We start from the raw sequence: 19,079 nt of genomic DNA on the forward strand, positions 1-19,079 counted from the left end.
GCTCGCCCCCTGCTCCCACATTCACCCCTCCCCCTTCTCCCCCTGCCCCCACATTCACCCCTCCCCTCTCCCCGCTCGCCCCCTGCTCCCACCTTCGCTCCTCCCCCCTCCCCGCTCGCCCCCTGCTCCCACCTTCGCTCCTCCCCCTTCTCCCCCTGCCCCCACATTCACCCCTCCCCTCTCCCCACTCGCCCCCTGCTCCCACATTCACCCCTCCCCCTTCTCCCCCTGCCCCCTGCTCCCACATTCACCCCTCCCCTCTCCCCACTCGCCCCCTGCTCCCACATTCACCCCTCTCCCTTCTCCCCCTGCCCCCTGCTCCCACATTCACCCCTCCCCTCTCCCCGCTCGCCCCCTGCTCCCACATTCACCCCTCCCCCTTCTCCCCCTGCCCCCACATTCGCCCCTCCCCTCTCCCCGCTCCCACTTTCAGGCACCTCCCCGCCCTTCGCTCAGCTGAGAGCCGCTGGCCCTGCAGAGGGCGCCGCTCTGCCCCTCCTCCTCCGGCCTGAGCGAGGGGCCCTCTTGGCCACCGGGCCGGCTCGTTGGCGCTGGTGGGCTAAGACGGCGACGTGGGTGCGGAAGTGGCTGGCAGCGGAGGAGCGGCGCGGCCAGTGCGGGCCCCGCGGGGAAGGGTCGCTCCGCCGGCTCCGGTACGCGCCTGGGGGGTCCCTGCGCGGGGGCGGCCGAGTATTGGGGGGTCCCTGCGCGGGGGCGGCCGAGTATTGGGGGGAGGGGGGTCCCTGCGCGGGGGCGGCCGAGTATTGGGGGATCCCTGCGCGGGGGCGGCCGAGTATTGGGGGGAGGGGGGTCCCTGCGCGGGGGCGGCCGAGTATTGGGGGGGTCCCTGCGCGGGGGCGGCCGAGTATTGGGGGGAGGGGGGTCCCTGCGCGGGGGCGGCCGAGTATTGGGGGATCCCTGCGCGGGGGCGGCCGAGTATTGGGGGGAGGGGGGTCCCTGCGTGGGGGCGGCCGAGTATTGGGGGGAGGGGGGGTCCCTGCGCGGGGGCGGCCGAGTATTGGGGGATCCCTGCGCGGGGGCGGCCGAGTATTGGGGGGAGGGGGGTCCCTGCGCGGGGGCGGCCGAGTATTGGGGGGGTCTCTGTGCGGGGGCGGGGTCTTGCAGTCTGAGGCTCCCTCTTGGTCCCTTGGGGGGAAGCCCCAGCTGTCTGGGGTGCCCCCACAGGGGGTGAATGGGGTTGATGGGACTCGGGGTCACCGTCTCTCTATGCAGTGTCTGTAAAGCCCCCGGCTAGAAGGCGCCTGAGAATGCGCCTCGCTCCTACCTTTGTGCTCCCCGCCCCCTTTACCAGCAGCAAAGTGGCAGCAGGATGTGCTGGGCCAGTCAGGGTGCTGGGCCAGTGAACTGTTTGGCATTGCCGCCTCCCCGCTATCCAGTCACCCCTTCCACTCAGGATCGTGTTACCCCTCTTGTCCGTCTCCCCTTCAAACAGAGAGCTGTCTTCACAAACACCCTGGGGATATCCTGCGCCCACCCCCCAAAAACCTCAACGCTCGGGCAGTGGGACAAACAAACAGAAACCTCAGTGTTTGCACGGTGCCTAGATGCCCTGTTGCCATGAACACCTACCCCGGCTGGCACTGGAGGAGGCTGGGTTATTTCTGAGAAAATAAAACTTGCGCTCAGTCAGAAAAGTCTTGAAGGTGCACACTGTGACCCACACTGGGGATCTCTATCCGGCGTCTCAAGTCTAGGTTGCCAATCTATATATCCAGCTTGAATTGGTAAAGAGGAAAAACTAATAGTTGTTCCCATTTGGTGGGCTGTTCAGTAGTCTGTGCTAAATGAGTTGGTGGGCTGTCAATCCAGTTCCCAGTAGGCAGGTTGCAAAAACCACATCCTCAGTTAGCCTGAATTGGCAAACACTGACACCTGGACCAGAAAGATCTGAATGGCCCAGGGGGACCAAAATATCCCTGGCCTCTAAAGGAGATTCTTAAAGGTTACAGTTGAGGCATACTTGCGGGGCATGACAGCTGTCATTACTCCTGCTGTACTTGTTAGGTAGATACAGATGAAAAGAAAATCTGTAGGCTTTTTAAAATGTATTGATGCCCCCTCCTCCATTCCCTGTCTTTTTCCCTTTCCAAGAATGAGAAGGTTCTTTGCTGAGCCACTTGAGACTCTGAATTTATTTCTCAATAGGATCATGGCAAAAGCTGGAGGAAAAGGAGTGAACCTGAAAGACAAACTTGATGGCAATGAATTGGACTTGAGCCTGAGTGACCTGAATGAAGTACCAGTCAAAGAACTGGTCAGTATCGGTCTTTCTTGGGGGATGTAAGGTATTGCAGGGGAGCCGCTGAAGTTGCATCTGGTCTTTGTGAATATACTGGTTCTGGAGGTGGGGTGATTCCTGGGAATGCCTTGGGCCCTGTGTAAGTTTTGTGGGTTTTATCAGCTCTAGGTGTTGCCAGTTCTGTGTTTAAAGGCACATACTCTATTCCTCCTGGTTTGAAGAAAAGGGGAAGAGAAGGAGACACAACCTTGAACTCTTCCTTTCATCTTGACTTTTAGTGGTTGAAGTGACATGAAAAAGAGAGGGTTCCCAACTGATCTAACAAATCTAGTAGATTGTGGGTTAAACTGATGCTTTGGGTGAAGAACCTGTTTCAGGGGGAGCAGTGTTCATAAACCTCTGAATTTGAGTGAGATGTAAGAGTCTCAAAAGTAACTCGAATGGTAGCAACTGGGGCGTTCTTAAAACTCCATGTATGGGAGAAATCCCAAAGACTGAAACAGAAACTTAAACAGCAGGGTATCAAATGTGTTAAAGTACTGTAGCTTTGATATGGGTTTAATCTGGTTCCTTGGCTCTTTTTCAGGCTGCCCTTCCAAAGGCTACCATATTGGATTTGTCCTGTAACAACCTCAATGCCCTACCGGTAAGACAAGAGAAAAGCTTTGTGGAGGGGGGAGGGGTCTGTTTGGAAATATCTTTGGAAAGGTACAATCATCCTCCTGCATGGGAGGACCAGGCTGGAGTGTTGTAACGAGCAGTTCTCTTAGCTTTGTGGGAGGATGAGTGACACTGCCACCATTACAGAGGGGTCAGTAGAGGTGACTGACTTTTACTGAAGATGGCTGGCATAATGTAGCTGTGCTTTCTCATAGAAAATGTGAGTGTACTCAGTGAAGATTATAGCAGCTTCCATTCCAAAGTGCTCTACCAGCTAGATACCAAAAGCACCATTGTATGTCTTATTTTCATTGTAATTATATTGCTATGCGTAGCCCTGTTTAGGAGAGTATCCACTGTTCCCTACTTCACAGTCCAAAGGTATGGGGGAAGAAAGTAACTTTCCTCCATCACACAAACAACTTTGTAATGAGTCCAAGTCCATGTAGATCTTCAGTGTGCCGCATACACTAGCTGTTATATCTGTTATTCCTTAGTAAAGATGATTGACAAACTTGTAAACTTCCTCGCTCCTGTTTGGGTTCTAGTCGGACTTCTGCAGTTTGACCCACGTGGTGAAACTTGATCTGAGTAAAAATCAGCTTCAGCAGCTCCCCTCAGACTTTGGTCGCCTGGTTAACTTGCAGCACCTGGACCTCCTGAACAACCGATTAGTCATCTTACCAGTCAGTTTTGCACAGCTCAAGGTAAAACACCTCTCCTAGGCAGTTTCTGGGCTGCACTCAAAGGCCTTACATAGTCTCACGATTCTTCTGAAGTTGATTTCTCTAGTAAAATGTCAGTCTCTCCGCCAACAGATCACTGTGAGCTCCAAAATATAACTGGGATCTGCAGCACTGCCCTTGACAAAACTTCTACAGTTTTGTTACAATTAAACTCCTCCTTGAAATCTGCACTTGTCTCCCATATCTCTTTCATTCACGTGACAATTAAATAGCTCTTTGTTTCTGCTTCTCTAGAGTAAACACAGCCTTGTTTGTGCTCTTTCTTTAACACTGTACTGATGTGTGCCTACTCTAGCCTGGTCGCATTTGTTTCCTTTCTGCAGAATCTGAAGTGGTTGGATCTGAAGGACAACCCCTTGGATCCTATCCTGGCCAAAGTGGCAGGAGACTGCCTGGATGAGAAGCAGTGTAAACAGGCCGCTATCAGAGTAAGAAACTGCTCTGCATTTTATTCTTGTCTTCCTACATGGATTCCCTGGCTGTTATTTCTCCTCCTCTTGCTTGGAGGCTCTCAACATGGTAATTTTTAAGGTATCAGTCAGGAGGGCAATGAGGGAGGGGCTTATCCCATTCAAAGCCAATGTTAATCCTGCAATGATTTCACTAGGGTCATGACCCTGTTAATCTAGGAAGTGAGCTAGGCAGGGTGTTCAGCCTAAGGAGGCATTAAGAGTGAGCATTTAAATGTTGATCACTAGGAAAAAGATATACTGAGAAAAATAATCCATATCCAGCTTTGCGGTTCTGAAGAAGTGCTGGCAATCTGTAGGCTTGTGTGAAGAGTTACTGCGGGGAGCCATGGAGCAGGGCTAGAGCAGGTTGGAGCCTATGCTGCTGCTGCAATTCTCTCTCATTCCTGAGGCAGGGATCACATCCCCTTTTTCAGCCTTAGAAAAACCATGTGATCATGGAGCAGTGGACGCACCTAGTACCAGCGCACAGGCTGCAAGGAGGATTTCTTTTTTTTAATGGAGAGATTTTGTCTGACCCCAAAGCAGCAGCTTTGGGACCAAAGTTGAGACAGTGCTGCAAACACTCAGCAAAGTCATGGAAGTCTCAGTGGAGCTGCACCAAATTGCACCAGCTGAGGATCTATCCCAATGCAGATTTTATTAGACATTCCTTTATCAGACGTGTATGTATGCTGGTAGATGACATCATCTCTTGTGTAGAAAAGTCAAATCAGTGTCTATTGTCACAGCTTTCTTCACATTAACGTCTGTTACCTCACTTCCATGATCAAAGCCCAGCGTACTGTGAGGCAAGTTGGACCTAAAATGGGCAGCAAGGGCTCCTGGAGTCTGGCAGCCTCACTTACATTAAGTGGTGGTTTGTATTATTCAGTTTCATGTTTAAGTCGTATAATCAGTATGGTGTCTCCTCTTTTTAAAATAAAAAGAAATATTATCTTGTCCCAGCACTGAATGACAGGGTTTTTTTGTACGGACAATGCATACCTTCAATGTGGAGGTTATGGCATACCTTCAATGTGGGGTAAACCTAGAGGTTGTGGCATCGGTGTAAGAGCCACTTGGGACTCATTTGTATTCTGCTACATAGAATTAATAGTCAATCCCAGAGGAAGACATTCCTTCTCCCACTTCTGGCTGCATTCTAATGCTGTTTCCATATTAAGAGGATAATGCAATGAATCTGCTGCATAGATCTTATGCTATTGTCTTGAATCTTGAAGGTGCTGCAGCATATGAAAGCTATCCAGTCTGAGCAGGATCGAGAGAGGCAACGAAGGCTACAAGCAGAGCGAGGTAGGCAGATGAAGCCCCCACCCACTTACCGCTCTAGGCTGTTTTCTACTTCCATTGACTACATATCCAAACCAGCTGATTCTGCCCTTCCAGGGCAGCTAATAAAGACTGTTCCAAATATAATGGCACTGAGGACCTACAGAATATTTGTTTTGGAGGTGGAGGAAGAGATCCCTCAATAGCCAACTGCTCAACTCTGTGAAAGGGGAGAGAGGTCTGATCCACTCTAGAGGAGAGGCATGGGCCTCTGGAGGATCAGTTGGGTAACCAAAAGAAGGCCTGATGGATTGAGTGTTCTGATATGTCTTGGGAGGCCCACTGAAACCTAGACGCTGATTTTACTTCAGTATATCTTGGGAAATGATTTCCATGCTGATACACCGTACTGGAGAACCTCCTCTGTTCTTAAAGGAGATCATTTTCCATAAGCACCTTCTTTTTCTTCCCTTCTTGAAAATGTAGTGTGGTTTGAGTGCTGGAGCAAGAAAATGGGAGTCTTACTGCTATTCACTGTGAACATGTCACATAAGTCTTGTCTATGCTGACAAAGTTCAGAGCTTTAATTCACAAGTAGAAGTGCTAGTGCTAGTACAGTTGTTTTACAGTTGTACAGGGCTAAAAAGGCATGAAGCCTGTCCACAAAGTGCTTGCACAAATGCTGTTACCATTGATGAATTATGGGTCCAAACTCTGAATGTAAATGAACCCTTAAAGGAACATTAACAAACTGGAAAATCACATTTGTCTGAAAACTCTAATACCGAAGATTACTATAGTTTGTCAGTGACAAACATTTATTTCAATATACTTTTGTACATTTGACAATACTCAGAGCATGGTCAGTTTCTCGTTTGTGAAACAGACCCTTATGAATATGAATAGGGAGCAGAAGAACCCTTAATTTTTTAAAAAGAATTAAAAAACTACTAAGGGAATACTACATAAAGAGTCCTCTATCAAACTAGGATTTCTTTAAAATTAATCTCATTAATAAAATTTAAGTTTACAGTGTCCCTTTAACCTTTGTGCTTCCATTTTATGCATATGTAACAAGGGGACAGTGCCTCATATGTGGGGCTCAGTTAATGCTTGTATAGTGCTGAGCTCTCTGGATGAGATGCTATTGAGAAAATGTAAGGAATGAGGAGAGTGTAGATTTTTTTCACTCACTCACATAAGACTTCTTCCAGGAGAGAATAGATCTGAAGGAAGAAGATGGGGAGTGCATGCAACACTTCTGGACAATAAAATGGGGCAATTATTTCATTGCTTTACCTTCCCAGTGGGGAAGAGCAGTCATGCAGCAAGGGGGAAGATGGAGTTCTGTTATTACAGAAGGAAAAAAAATGTTTGTGTTGGTCCTCAGAAATGGAGAAGAAGCGTGAAGCAGAGCAGAGAGCAAGGGAGGCTCAGGAGAGGGAACTACGGAGGCGAGAGAAGGCAGAAGAGAAGGAACGCAGGAGACGGGAGTATGATGCACTAAGAGTGGCAAGGCAAGAGATGGAAACACAAACAAAAAAAGAAAGCAGTGAAATCCCAAGTAAGTCAATTGTAGATTCAATTGAGAGAAATATATTCTGTATAGTGTAACTGTTTTCATCTATATTTTGGCACAGCATAGGAGAAATGGGTGGAAGAAAATGAGCAAGAACCTTATCATTAAAGTGTACCTATCTCCAGCTCCACCATGCTTTTAATAGTGCCAGATTACATAGCAAGATGTTGGGAAGTAGTCCCTTGTGTTGAATATGGTCATGGGGTGGTGGAATCAGGCCACAGTGGCTGAGCTAGTTCAGAATCTTGCAATATATGAATAGCAGAACTTCAACATCTTTGCAATTGATGGAGCTCTTGATTACTTACCTGCATGATTCAAAGTTCTGCAATTGCTGCTAAGGAATATTTCCTCTGCGTTTATATAACTGAATGTACTTCAAAAATATCTGCAAAAAAGGCTTTTTAACATCAGTTAAATGCATTTCATCATCTTCAAAGTTGCTTGTGAGCATTATGGTTGTTTTCTGAGAGATCAAAAACATCTGCTTCTTGAAAAGAAATATGTATTGTTTCATCCTTTGTGGATGGGGCAGGTGCATATGTTTAGAACTGAGGAAAGCTAGGGAAATCTGAAATGGTGTAGTAATTGTTTTCTTGTTTTGGGAGAGCTAAACATGTGGCATAGCCTTTTCCTATAAGGGACTCAGATCTGCATGTTGGATGTTATAGGGATACAGATTTCTCTTGATAAGTGACTTGGTCTTCCCATTCTCTTTCCCCTAATTTATATCATTACAGAGCTTTCATCAGTTTCTCATCCATCTCAGCTGCGCCGGAACAGGTACTCCTGGTTCCAGGCATTAATGAAGCTCCTGCTTTTGATGTTCCTGTGTGCCCTTAGTACTGTGGCTGTTTGCAGGGTGACAGAGCTGCAGCACCAGTCTCTGTGTGTCAGCGTGAATGCTCTCTATGAAGATGTGGTAACTGCTCTGCAAAGCCACAAAATTGTGCAAAATGTATTACATCAGAACTCACAGTAATGATGCTGCTACCTGGACATGTGCATTGTCAGCATCTCTTGCCACCATTGACACAGCCAGAATTCCTATGGAATTGTGTTCTGGTGAAACTGTCTTTAATCAGTCAGCACTGGATTTGCTGGTTCATTCAGAACAGCAGAACTACTGCTTAGACCATCTTTGTTGTGCTTGTGTCTCAGCTGGTCTGCAACTCCTGTCATTTTGCTCACATTAAATGAGAACATGTTAAGACTCTCTCCCTCACTAATGGAGCAGGAGGTTGCCAGTCAGAGGAGTGAGGAAAGCCATAACCCATCTGGGTAACTATGGCCCTGTAAGCAGGTGCAGTATATCCATCTTCTTGCTGATACTTGCAAAAGGGTTCATGCAAACCTTTGCTAAAGTCAGGGGTGGCGTGGCTGTATGGTATAGAAATATACATAAGCCCATTCCAGGACCAATCAGAAGTATGTAGGATGGCTGTGTATTGATTCATCAGAGTGGTGGAGTGATGAAATGCTATTGAAATAAGAATTGTCAGCTTTGTCAATATAACAGTTTTCGCAGCAGTTTGGTGTCTGACTCTGAGCTGGATATTTACATTGTTTACACACATTTGTACAGTGCCTCAGTTTTGATTAGGAGCTTGCATGCGAGCATATTTTACTATTACACCATAACGGGACCACTACTCTGAGCAAGCTAGTGTCAAAACAACTATTCTGAGGAAAGACTTGGCAGCCATGCATACTGGGTTTCCCTGAGTGAGAGCCAGTGCAGGCTCCAGAAGGCCGTGCTATAGCTAGCCATCAAAATAGAACTGTTCACCTCTAACCTATGTTGGGAGCAGTATTAGTCAATGGGTGACACTAGGATAGTGTTATTAAGACACCTGGGCAGAGCCCCTTCTCCATAAAGTGTCTCAAACTGGTCAGCTTCACATTAGCATCCTCTCATTTCTGTAGGTCACCTCATCTCCTAGGGCCTTAGCAGTATAGGATCTTGTACTGCCTTTGTGCTTAAAGTGTAACAGCCTACAACTTCTGATGTTTTGTGCCCCTGTGATTCAGCACAGCTGTTCTGTTGCTGTAGAGCAGTGTGTGGGATTACTGTACTCTCACATTCCCAGTGTTTAATTTCCAACAGTTAATCACAGAAAGGAAGATAAGCCTTCACCTGTGCACTGTTTAATCCAAATGGGCAAAAGATAATGGTACTGCTCCCTAGCTCCATTGTAACTGAGGGGTGGGGGGTTCAGCTAAAAGGAAGATACACTGAAGGTTGTTCCAGTAGCACACTACTTAACCCACAGAAGCATGTTCAGACATAGAATACCTGACACTATCGCTATAATGCTCATACAAGTGCTTGCTTTTTATCTTAACAGCATATTGTTCTGAGGTGCTGCAACTACTGCTTATGAACCATCAGTACCCCCATTATAGGCACTGGTTGTTGCTCGTAGAGGAGTGTGTTCTACCCAACAACTGTTCTAGTGAAGTTTGTCTCATGGGAGAAAGACCTGTAGCAGTCAGCAAATGCACTGGTAACAGTATTAAAATTTATATCACAGCCTAACACTAGGACTATTCCAAAGGCACCAATGGCAATGCAAAAAAATCACTTACTAGCTGTAGAGATGATCCCAGCATGGATGTATTAGAGAAAAATGCATATTTTCTCCCCTGTAGTGTCACTAGTTCAATAAGTTATATGCATTGCATAGCATTTGACTCTACTTAATAATCATTTCAATGATTGCTTTGTGACATGAATACTGAAAGACCTCAGCTGCTCTCCCATATGCATTTGAGTGCTGATGGCTTCAGGGGAAGTTAAGTGCACATACCTAAAGGCAGATGCTCCCTAGCTTAAAGCATCTCTTGCTGCAAATAAAGCCTGTTAGAGCCCTGCTCATTCACTAATCCATAAATCAGACTTCAGGCCCCCTTAGGTCAAGGTACCTTTGAGTCAGTGCAGCTCTAAACTTTGTACCTGAGTGTGGTACAAAACATCTTTCAAGGGTGGAGGTGGGAGGGGGTGGGATTCTTCCTTTCTGCACCAGAGATGAAAATTCTCTCACTCTAATAGACTACAGGGTTGGGCTGTTTCCAAGCAAGTGTTATTAGACAGCTATGAATGAGCCAATGTCCCTCCACTAGTAGTGTTAGGTTTTGTTTTTTAAAAACTTACAGGTGGGGGAAAGGACAAATAGTAGCAGCTGATTTCTTTAAAGAATGATACTGGAAATAGCTTGGTTCATGTAGAGGAGAGCTGGCCCTATACAGCAATCCTAATAAGTCCTAGAGCAAACCTCCTACTTCGAAGAGTAGAGAAGATTTATTCCCAGGACAGAAAATACAGTTTATCATATGCAGAAAGAAACTATCACTACTGCACTTGAGGGCAGTAGCACAGCACCTTGGCTAAGGAAAACATTGCAGTGCCTTCTGAAAACACCGCCTGTAGAGTATTTCAGGCATCTTTGTGCCACAGGGCAGGTGTTCTCCATTGCAGGCTTCAGAAACAGGAGATTAAGTCTTTACAAGCAAGACCCATGACTCCATTTATTAATACACTTTTCTTCCTAGAAGGGAGATGAATATGTTTAACCAGGCAACCAGTAAAATCCATGTTCTCTTGGGCTAGCCAGTGATATCCAAAGAGAGATCAGGATGGTGTGAGGTCATCTGCAGGTAAATCCGTTTGGAGAGTTCTGGTCCAATCCGCCGCGAAGTGGCAGTTACACCATTGCCACGGCGCACAGGTATGTCAGCGAGCATGTTCTGTTGCTCCTGCTCTGAAAGGCATCTACAATAGGCCTAAAAACAGTACAAAGGAAGGGTGATTTCATCCATTGTCACGTTCCTTTGTCCTCAAAGGACAGAGGGGAAGGGTTCCTTCTCTGCTTCAGCCTTTCATGTTTTACACTCCTTTCATCAGTTCTCCCACCAGACCTCACTTGGCAGCCAAGAGGCAGCACCTACTGTCAGCAGGAATTCAATACGTATAGACTATGTGCACTGTTAAGGACTGTGCCATGAACACAACTGCAACAGAAACGTGCAGCCTGGATACATCTAGAACAGCCAGCGCTGCTTTACTTGTGCAGGACTGGAGATTCATTTACCCCTCTCTGCAAGTGGAACACTTAAGCAAGTGAGGGTATGAACTTCAGTAAGACAGATCTCCTCTCAATAGCTTTATTCTGTTCTGAATGCCAGTCTGACCTTCTGCCAAAGCCAATGGATGCAGAGAAGTCATTTCGTCCATCACTTGCATTCAAGTGTAGATGCTCTTATTCCAAATTAGTTTAAACCACTTTAGAAGTGGATTAAGACAAGGTAAGTCTAGAATCAAAGCATCCACAGGTTGATTATTCAGGAATAGTCAGTCTGCTTTAAATTCACACCCTGCTTTATTCCAGATTAGTTTTCATACACAGACGTGCCTCATGCCTGAAACATTCAGGCTCAAGGTACCTCCTCCCAGAAACACAAGGGAAGGTTCCTTATGAACTACCACTAACTATTTCAAATATTTGGGGGGGGGGGGAGGGGAGTGACCAGGAAAAGACCCTATCAGGCAGTCCCAGTTTTTCAACAGATTACTCTGGTGTCCTATAAAAACAGCTCCCCTTCTTGTCAGCATCTCCCTCACATGCAATCTAATGCTTGGAGCAGAGGAAGTAGGAGACTGGAGTTTTATTCCTGGCTCTGTCACTAACTCGGAGTGCTGGGGCTGGGTTACAATCTGTGCCTCACTTTTCTCTTCTGTAAAATGGGGATAAGGGCCACTGTTGGAAGTGTTTTGAGAGCCACCAATGAAAGGCGCTATGGAAGTACAAAGTGTTTGCCGTGAGGGGTCTGGGTGTTTCAAACTAAGTATTCTAAGCTGACATGGGATCAATATCTCAGAATTAACCTCTATGAAGTTATTTAACATAAGTAACATTCTTCCCCTCATTGCATTAGTAGCTGTGTTTGCACAATTGGATCAATAACCGTAGATCACCCTTACCTGATCCAGAAGCAGAGGAGAAGGGTATGCAGCTACAATGGCGCTGGCCATCTCCAGACTGACCCGGTTGAACTGTTGGATCTGCCTCCTCCAAACTTGTGAGAGTCCCTTCCCTGAGCGGTCCACCTTCACTCCCCTACACCACTCACTCTCCAGGTAGAAGGAGAAGCCGGTCTTCTCTCGCTCTTGCCTGCAGAGGGCAGAGAAGGGAAGGCGAACAAGACAATCACACAACTTATCTTTTGCATCTCTCAACAGATAACTGGAGAGAGAAACAATGGTCACAGAGCAGGGAAACCTCATATCCAGCACAGAATTAGAGAGATCAATAGTATCAAGGTAGATGTGCAAAATCTGACTTATCTTCCGTACAAGTGTTAGCAAGATCCTTTTATTTAGGTGGAAAATAACTAGAGAGTGTGGCACATTAGAAGCAGGGCTGGCTATAACAAAGGGCACAGAGACAGCTAGACTGGCTTTGTGCTATCCAGGGATTCCTCTTAGCAAGAGCAGCCTCAGGCCCCCTTTTGGCAGCCCAAAAAGAACTGGGTGTAGGGCAGACACTAGCCCAAATAATCTGTGCTTTTTATTCTTTATACCAATGGCCCAGCACTATGAGCAACCCCGCAACAAACCAATGCACATGCAATCTGGGGAAACAGAATGCAAGCTGTCAAAGAGATGTTATAAGCAGCATATAAAGCATTTTAAAGGTGTGTGTGTTTTCACGGATGTTATTGTGAGACAGGTTTCAGAGTAGCAGCCGTGTTAGTCTGTATTCGCAAAAAAAAGGAGTACTTGTGGCACCTTAGAGACTAACATTTATTTGAGCATAAGCTTTCGTGAGCTACAGCTCACTTCACTGGATGTGAGACAGACAGTGAAGCTGCTGTGATGAGTGTGCTAGTATGGGGTTCAACTTTACACTGATGGGGAATGACCTGTGAGAACATAATTACAACAGTGTGTCTTATTATGATCATCTACTAAACGGGGATTCTGTTCCAGTGACATCTCTCAAATCACAAATATTTTAAAGTGAAGCATAAAAGCTGATGCTATAGTGATTGAATCCAGCTAGAGGGCACAGCCCTCCTTCTTTACATCCCCTTTCCACCTCCAAACACAGATTGAAAAGAAGATCTTTGCTTGACTCCCTCTCTCAAATCAGACTCCAACACTGACGAGGAGAAACAAGCTCTAGGGGTTGTAGCCCAATGCACCACCTGTTTCAATGCAAGAGGCACTAACGTTGTTGGTTTTAAGGCACCTCATCAATGGCTGCTCAGTACTGTCTGGTCTTTGAGGATGTCTCCTCACTGCGGAAAAAAAGCGTATTCTTAACTCAGGTTAAAGTAGCAACGAAGACACTGCAACTCAGCTTTTAACTCCGAGGTTAAGTTCAACCCCAGGCTGCCCTATAGGCTTTAACTCATGCTGCTTACGCAAGTTAAAGCAGAGCCATTGTGTCTTCACTGCTATTTGAACCTAAGTTAGCAAACTTGAGTTAAGAACACACCCTCTTTTTTGCAGTGAAGAATGCACTATACTGTGTAGCACTGAAGTAAGGCTGTATATTCCCCTCCAATACTCATGGAAATGAGGCCTCTCCTGAGGATATCTCCAAAAGCAAGTTAGCTTATAAAATAAATCCCGTACGCTCACTCACTTGAACGGTGCTTCAGCTACAGCTTTGGTGAACATACTGGCAAAGTCTCCAAGTTCCTTCCAACTCTCAAGGATTCTAACCTGGACTCCTGTGTGAAGCTGCAGATCCACCAATGCCTGTAGACATGATAGGGCCCAAAAGTGAGTGGGGTGACTCATCCCCCTCTTCTTCAGCACACACCAGCCTCAGATCCAATCCCTACCCTTTTTGCTTAGGTCAAGCATTTAGGGGATGTTTTGGGAGGGGACACGAACCCAAGAAGCCTCTGAAAACAGCCACACTTGATCAAGAAACCAAACAACACATACAATATTGTGGAGCGACAGGGGCCTTCATAGGACTTAGCATCAGAGGTGGCAAGGTGTTTTTGGGACACTGCCCCAGTCCCTTATTGCAACCTGCTGTAGAATAAGAAGGCTGCCTCCAGTCAGCCAGCTCCCCCACATAGGAATGGCTAGTTTGAAGCATTAAAAGATACAGTTTGGGATGTTCTATCCATTGCCTCTCGAGTTGCTCTTTAGAAAAATGTGCTGCATGCCAATTTATTGCAATTTCAGTTGCAGCAGATTAATGTCTCCATGGACAGGCCTGTTTTGCACAATTTACCCCATCCAGTGTTCATTGTCACCTACTGCACACACTCTGGTTAGGGTTATCCATTGGGCTATGAAGAATGATGGGTGTTACCTCAGAGATCTACATAAAGGGAATGACTTCTGGAATTGACATGGAGGAGACACCCTGGTCTCCAGGGAGATGGGATGCATGTGCAGCATTAGGGTCCTCTAGCAGCTAATCACAGATGAAAATCTCCATCTCATTAAGGCTGCCTCCCTAGCGGCAAGGAGAGTATGAGAGAATGCACTTAGACACAACACAGCCAAAAGAGAGAGACAAAACCAAGTACCTGATTCTCACTAACATCAGAATCCCTGGGCCTATCCTGTTTCTGTTATGTATGTTCAGATCAGTTCCTCTTTGCCTACGATAGAGAGCTGAGGCTGAAAGATTCTACCCACAAACTCATGTATTAAAGAGTGTTGAATTCCCCTCACCACAGAGTGGGTCTACTCAGGTAAAATGCTAAATCATCGAGAGAGCCAGGAAAGGAGAACAATGATCCAAGTTTACCCACTTCTTCCACTTCCACCCTGGACAGCTCTGGGCCAGAATCCCCCTTTTCCTTCCGTTTTTTCCGTTTCCCTTGTCCTTCTACTTGGCTTCCATTCAGCACTGCCTGCCGCAGCTTCTTCCGGGACTGAACTTTGTGAGATCTGAGAAGAGAAAGAATAGCCCAGGAGTCCACATCTGCTCCAATGCCAGCAGAAGACACGGTAGGAATGGTGCAGGAGTGCAGTCTGCTGGGGAGCTCACAGTTACCAGCTGTTCCCAGTAGGAGACGCTGTATGAAACAGTGAAGGAACTCTGGTTACAGAGGCTCTTCTGGCTGTTTTTAATGGTTCAGCCTTCATCAGTAGAAAATACAAGTAATGATGCAGAACACCTATGGCATTCTAGCTGTGGCCATTGCCAGCACTTATCCTGCAAGAAACAGCATAGAAATCTCTGAAGGAAGAATTCTAACCTGAAATATTTTTCTAGTTCAACTACAGCCAGTGCTAGAGTTTTCCTAGGAGCTCTCTCCATGACACAAGCTACGAAGCTCCGTAAAGTCTCTTTCGGTCCTTCTGTGCCACCCTGCAACAAGAGCCAGAAAATAGCATTTAAACCCCCTTTGAACCATACAGTCCAGGACAACACTAGCAAAGAGCAACCTCAGGCCCCAATCCTGCAACTGTGCAGATGTAAGGGTTTGCACATGCAGATCCACTTGCAGAACTGGAGTCTCAGGTTAAGATAAGTCAAACCCCTCAACATGCAGAGAAATGTCTGCACTCCCAAAGCCTTCTTCCAATACAGCAGCAATGGGGCAGGGGAGGGAGAGCAGGAGGTTCTATCTCACCAGTTCGGAAGGCTTGACAACATTGGACATTCATATTGTTTTAAAACAGGAAAATTATTATTTGCCTTAAGACTCCAAAACAAACCTCTGTAAAAAGAGAAATGGGTAACCCAACTGTTTGAGCAAGGCACGTTTGGACAGCACATAGAAGCCACAAGCAACCTCACCTGCCTGTAGCTGTAGATCATGGATACAAAATCCTCCAGGCGAAGCAGAATCAGGATATTGGGTTCTTCTATCCAGCTGCCTTTTTCAACCTGCTGAGAGATGAACATGTACTGAATTCAAGGTATTTATGAAAACGATCCTATTCTGATCCTAGCTTCATGTATACCCAGAGTTTTAGCCACAGATGAAACATTTCAGTCTGAGAGCTTGTTAATGACCCATCTCCCTTAAGTTGATGCTCCTGCTCATTGCCACGGTCACTAAAAAGAGGCAGAAGGGCAGAGTTACTCAGACTGCCGATGAGTTTTATAGTGCACATATGGCATCAGTTTATTAATAATCTGAGAGCGAGAGTGTGCAAAAGGCTGGGAACAGCAAGAGACCAGTGTGGCTGTAGAGAGCAGAGAAACGTGACACCAAAGTGGAGAACATTAAGAGAGTTCAGCAGAAAGAAGGGTTTGAGGACATGGACAATTCATTGTGTTTATATAGGATTAATAGATAGTATCAGTCTGCGTTAGAGAGTCACTAGTAGGAAAGATTCAACAAGGGGAAGTGGGACAGTGGCCTGGAGTGAGGGAAGCAAGTTCCAGATCAAAGAGAACAACAGCTATCCTTCTGGGGAGGGATGAGAACAAGAGAGAGGCGTGAGTGTTTGGGGCAGTAGATGGGCACAAGGTCAGAAGTATTGTGGAGAGAATGTCTATCGATAAGTCTGATAACAGCAAAGGAATTTGAAATAGGATTCAAAGATGGATAAGAAGTTTGCAAAGATAGCATGGAGGAAGGGGATGTAACAGTTCCACTTCCGGGAGGAAAAGTAGTCTGGCTAGAGCATAGCTGAGATTTAAGAATACCATAAGAGAGGGATTTAGAATAGTCCAGAATGGGAATAAAGGTGCAGTTAAGCATTTAAGAGGAGTAAGGCCAAGACAAGGACTAGCACTATCTCAAGGGAGAGGCAAAACAGAAAGAGTTCAGATCAAGGATAACATTCTAAGATTTCTGCCCTGGCAACAAGGCTTATGGTCCAGGTTTATTCCATGTCTCTGAAATCACTAAAGGAGTTTTAACTCAGGAGGAAGACTAATTTCTGAAGTATTCAGCAGTAGGGTCAACCAGGAGCTGACAGAACCATAGCAAGCAGTTAGACAGTGTCAAATCAGGTGCAGAAATGGGTGTTATCTCACTAGAAATAATGCCAAAGGTTAAACCTGGGGGTGGGATCACAGAAATAAGAAACAAAGACAGGTACATCTGGGAACAGAATTCTGTGGCACTCCAAAGAAAGGAAACAAAGGGGAAATCTAAATCTTCCTTCAGAAATGATAAAGGTGGTTCAGAGGAAGCTTGAGAAGAAAGCAGCCAGAATTACTGGGGCGGGAAAAGAGATGAGATGGGAAAGGTAAGTCTTAAAGCTTTTAGTTACACAGTATGCAGAAACAACAAGGAGTCCGGTGGCACCTTAAAGACTAACAGATTTATTTGAGCATAAGCTTTCGTGGGTAAAAACCAGAAGTGGGGTTTTTACCCACAAAAGCTTATGCTCAAATAAATCCGTTAGCCTTTAAGGTGCCCGCTTATTGTTATTGTTACTATATCCTTGTTATTTTTGTGGATACAGACTAACACGGCTATCCCCTGATACTTGATAGTATGGAGAAGACGACCTAGTGAGAACAAGTGGGAAATGAAATTTTGCATGCCGAGGAAAGACCAAAAAGAAGTCAGTCTCATTTTAAGATTCTCTGGGTAGCTCACAGACAGACACAAAGCTACCACCAGTAACTGCAGATCACCAGACAACACAACCCCAGGTGCTAAGCACAGAGGAAGAAAAAGGTTTAAACTTCACACATAGTGGTCCCTTACCTGAGATGACCCAGCCCTCCTCCTCCTCCAGGTGATGCTACAGGGAACAGCCTGACTCTCAATCACACAGCCACAGTTCATGGACTGCAGAGCACTGAGGACTTGCCCACCTCCTTCTACCTGTAAGAGAACTGAGATGGGTGCAAAGGTCAGGGGTCCACAATGAGCACTGTCACTTAATTCAAGGCTGAAAGAAAAGGTAAGGAATGGTACCTGGATCCAGAACCACAGTTATGTATTTCAGGCACTCTTCTGGTCGCTGGGCCTTCAGCATATTGGCAAGTTCCTTTTTCCTCTCTCGGTCCTGCTCCCGCTGCCCCTTCTGCACTTCCCGCTCTCTCCTCCTCTGCAACGCAGCCTGATGAGCCCTCTCTCTCTCCTCCTGGCTGTGTTTTGACTTCTTCTGAGGAGGGGACATTTCTGAACTTGCCTCTGCCACCAGAGACCTGCTACTCCAAGCTGGAGAGTCTGACAGACAAACTGGAGGCTGATGCAAAGATACCCTCTTGGAATCCTGTGTGGCATCATCTTGGTCACTATCTGACACTTCCCAGGATGAGACAAGGGTTCTTATCTGGGTGTCAGAAGCCTTTGGCAGCAACTGTTGTCTGCAGTCAGTAACCACTTGTTCATAGTTCTGATGGAGCACAGTACCCCTAGCTTTACACACTGCATCACAGCTACTCAGTTGCTGGGCCTCAGAAAGCAAAATACTAGTTTTGGAGGACTGGCTGTTCACCAATTTCCCCCTTAGCCTTTCAGACAAGGGGATTATCTCCTCTTCCTCCTCGCTCTCGCTGCTTAGCCTTGCAATCACATCCTTACAAGAGCTGGCTCGGTCAGAACCCTGGTTGCCAGGGAACTTTTCCCACCCCGGGGAAGGAGGAGAGGATTCCTCGGAGTCAGAGCTGCAGACCACCACAACTCTCTCCTCTGAAGGAGGCTGCCAGCGGCGGCTGCTGTTTTTTACCGCAGGAGGCTGCAGCTTTAGGAAAGTGAAGTTTGGCAGGTCCTCGACGTCGCCCTCATCCGACTCCAAGGACATCGCGGTCGGTCAGTGCAGCATGCAGCACCTGGGAACGGGAAGCCGAGCAATGAGGAGCCGCCTCCAGACAGTCCCCACGCTGGGGCGGGGACCCTGAAGGGGCTGGGTACCTTCCTGACCAGTAACAACCTAATTCTGCAGCGAGGTGACTAGATCTCGGGCTTCAAGACCCAGAGCAATAAGCCAATTTACGGCCAGCAGGGGCCCCTCCGCCCCCCGGCGCGAGCCGCCAGGGCGGGTCCCCCGGGAGCGCAGGACACTCCCGAGGCGGCCGTGCGCGCGGGCTGGGGGGAGGGAGGGGCGCGCGCAGCCTTGTGGGGGCACCAACGTCCGCTGAGGCGCGCGCGCGCGCAGACCCTCCCCCCCGGCCACGGAGAGAACCCAGGCGCCCGCA

The 19,079-nt window shown here is 47.0% G+C and overlaps 2 protein-coding genes across 9 annotated transcripts; one reads left to right on the forward strand and one right to left on the reverse strand.

Annotated features, from left to right (window-relative positions):
• Positions 1-470: 470 nt before the first annotated feature.
• Positions 471-8,517, forward strand: LRRC59 (leucine rich repeat containing 59). Of its 3 annotated transcripts, none has more exons than XM_043496316.1 (8): positions 471-610; positions 2,167-2,275; positions 2,847-2,906; positions 3,469-3,627; positions 3,990-4,094; positions 5,360-5,432; positions 6,799-6,972; positions 7,728-8,517. In XM_043496316.1, the coding sequence occupies exons 2-8, from the start codon at positions 2,171-2,173 to the stop codon at positions 7,967-7,969; spliced, it is 918 nt and encodes a 305-aa protein (XP_043352251.1). In that variant the 5' UTR covers positions 471-610; positions 2,167-2,170; the 3' UTR covers positions 7,970-8,517. The 3 variants fall into 3 exon arrangements, with proteins under 3 accessions (XP_043352251.1, XP_038227134.1, XP_043352250.1); XM_038371206.1 differs by having other exon boundaries at positions 485-653; XM_043496315.1 differs by lacking the exon at positions 471-610 and adding an exon at positions 1,240-1,432.
• A 1,756-nt stretch (positions 8,518-10,273) lies between these two features.
• Positions 10,274-19,077, reverse strand: EME1 (essential meiotic structure-specific endonuclease 1). 6 transcript variants are annotated; one of them, XM_038371204.2, is made up of 9 exons: positions 18,815-19,076; positions 17,854-18,713; positions 17,641-17,771; positions 15,768-15,860; positions 15,223-15,335; positions 14,773-14,911; positions 13,638-13,753; positions 11,969-12,158; positions 10,274-10,770 (listed from the first exon to the last, which is right to left on the reverse strand). In XM_038371204.2, the coding sequence occupies exons 2-9, from the start codon at positions 18,683-18,685 to the stop codon at positions 10,594-10,596; spliced, it is 1,791 nt and encodes a 596-aa protein (XP_038227132.1). In that variant the 5' UTR covers positions 18,686-18,713; positions 18,815-19,076; the 3' UTR covers positions 10,274-10,593. The 6 variants fall into 6 exon arrangements, with proteins under 6 accessions (XP_038227132.1, XP_043352247.1, XP_038227131.1 ...); XM_043496312.1 differs by having other exon boundaries at positions 10,274-10,998; positions 15,768-15,857; positions 17,854-19,077; XM_038371203.2 differs by having other exon boundaries at positions 17,854-19,076.
• Between the last annotated feature and the right edge of the window lie 2 nt (positions 19,078-19,079).

Source organism: Dermochelys coriacea, chromosome 14 (genome assembly GCF_009764565.3).
Source record: "Dermochelys coriacea isolate rDerCor1 chromosome 14, rDerCor1.pri.v4, whole genome shotgun sequence".
In the NCBI taxonomy this organism is placed as follows: domain Eukaryota; kingdom Metazoa; phylum Chordata; order Testudines; family Dermochelyidae; genus Dermochelys; species Dermochelys coriacea.

Bases quoted from the DNA above. Each gene is read 5' to 3' on its own strand.
- LRRC59 (XM_043496316.1), top strand. From the start codon at position 2,171: ATGGCAAAAGCTGGAGGAAAAGGAGTGAACCTGAAAGACAAACTTGAT. The intron at 2,907-3,468 runs GTAAGACAAGAG...TTTGGGTTCTAG, and splicing joins ACAACCTCAATGCCCTACCG to TCGGACTTCTGCAGTTTGAC. The intron at 6,973-7,727 runs GTAAGTCAATTG...ATATCATTACAG, and splicing joins AGAAAGCAGTGAAATCCCAA to AGCTTTCATCAGTTTCTCAT.
- EME1 (XM_038371204.2), bottom strand. From the start codon at position 18,685: ATGTCCTTGGAGTCGGATGAGGGCGACGTCGAGGACCTGCCAAACTTC. The intron at 15,861-17,640 runs GTAAGGGACCAC...TTCATCTCTCAG, and splicing joins GGAGGGCTGGGTCATCTCAG to CAGGTTGAAAAAGGCAGCTG. The intron at 13,754-14,772 runs GTGGGTAAACTT...TCATGTCTACAG, and splicing joins CCAGGGTGGAAGTGGAAGAA to GCATTGGTGGATCTGCAGCT.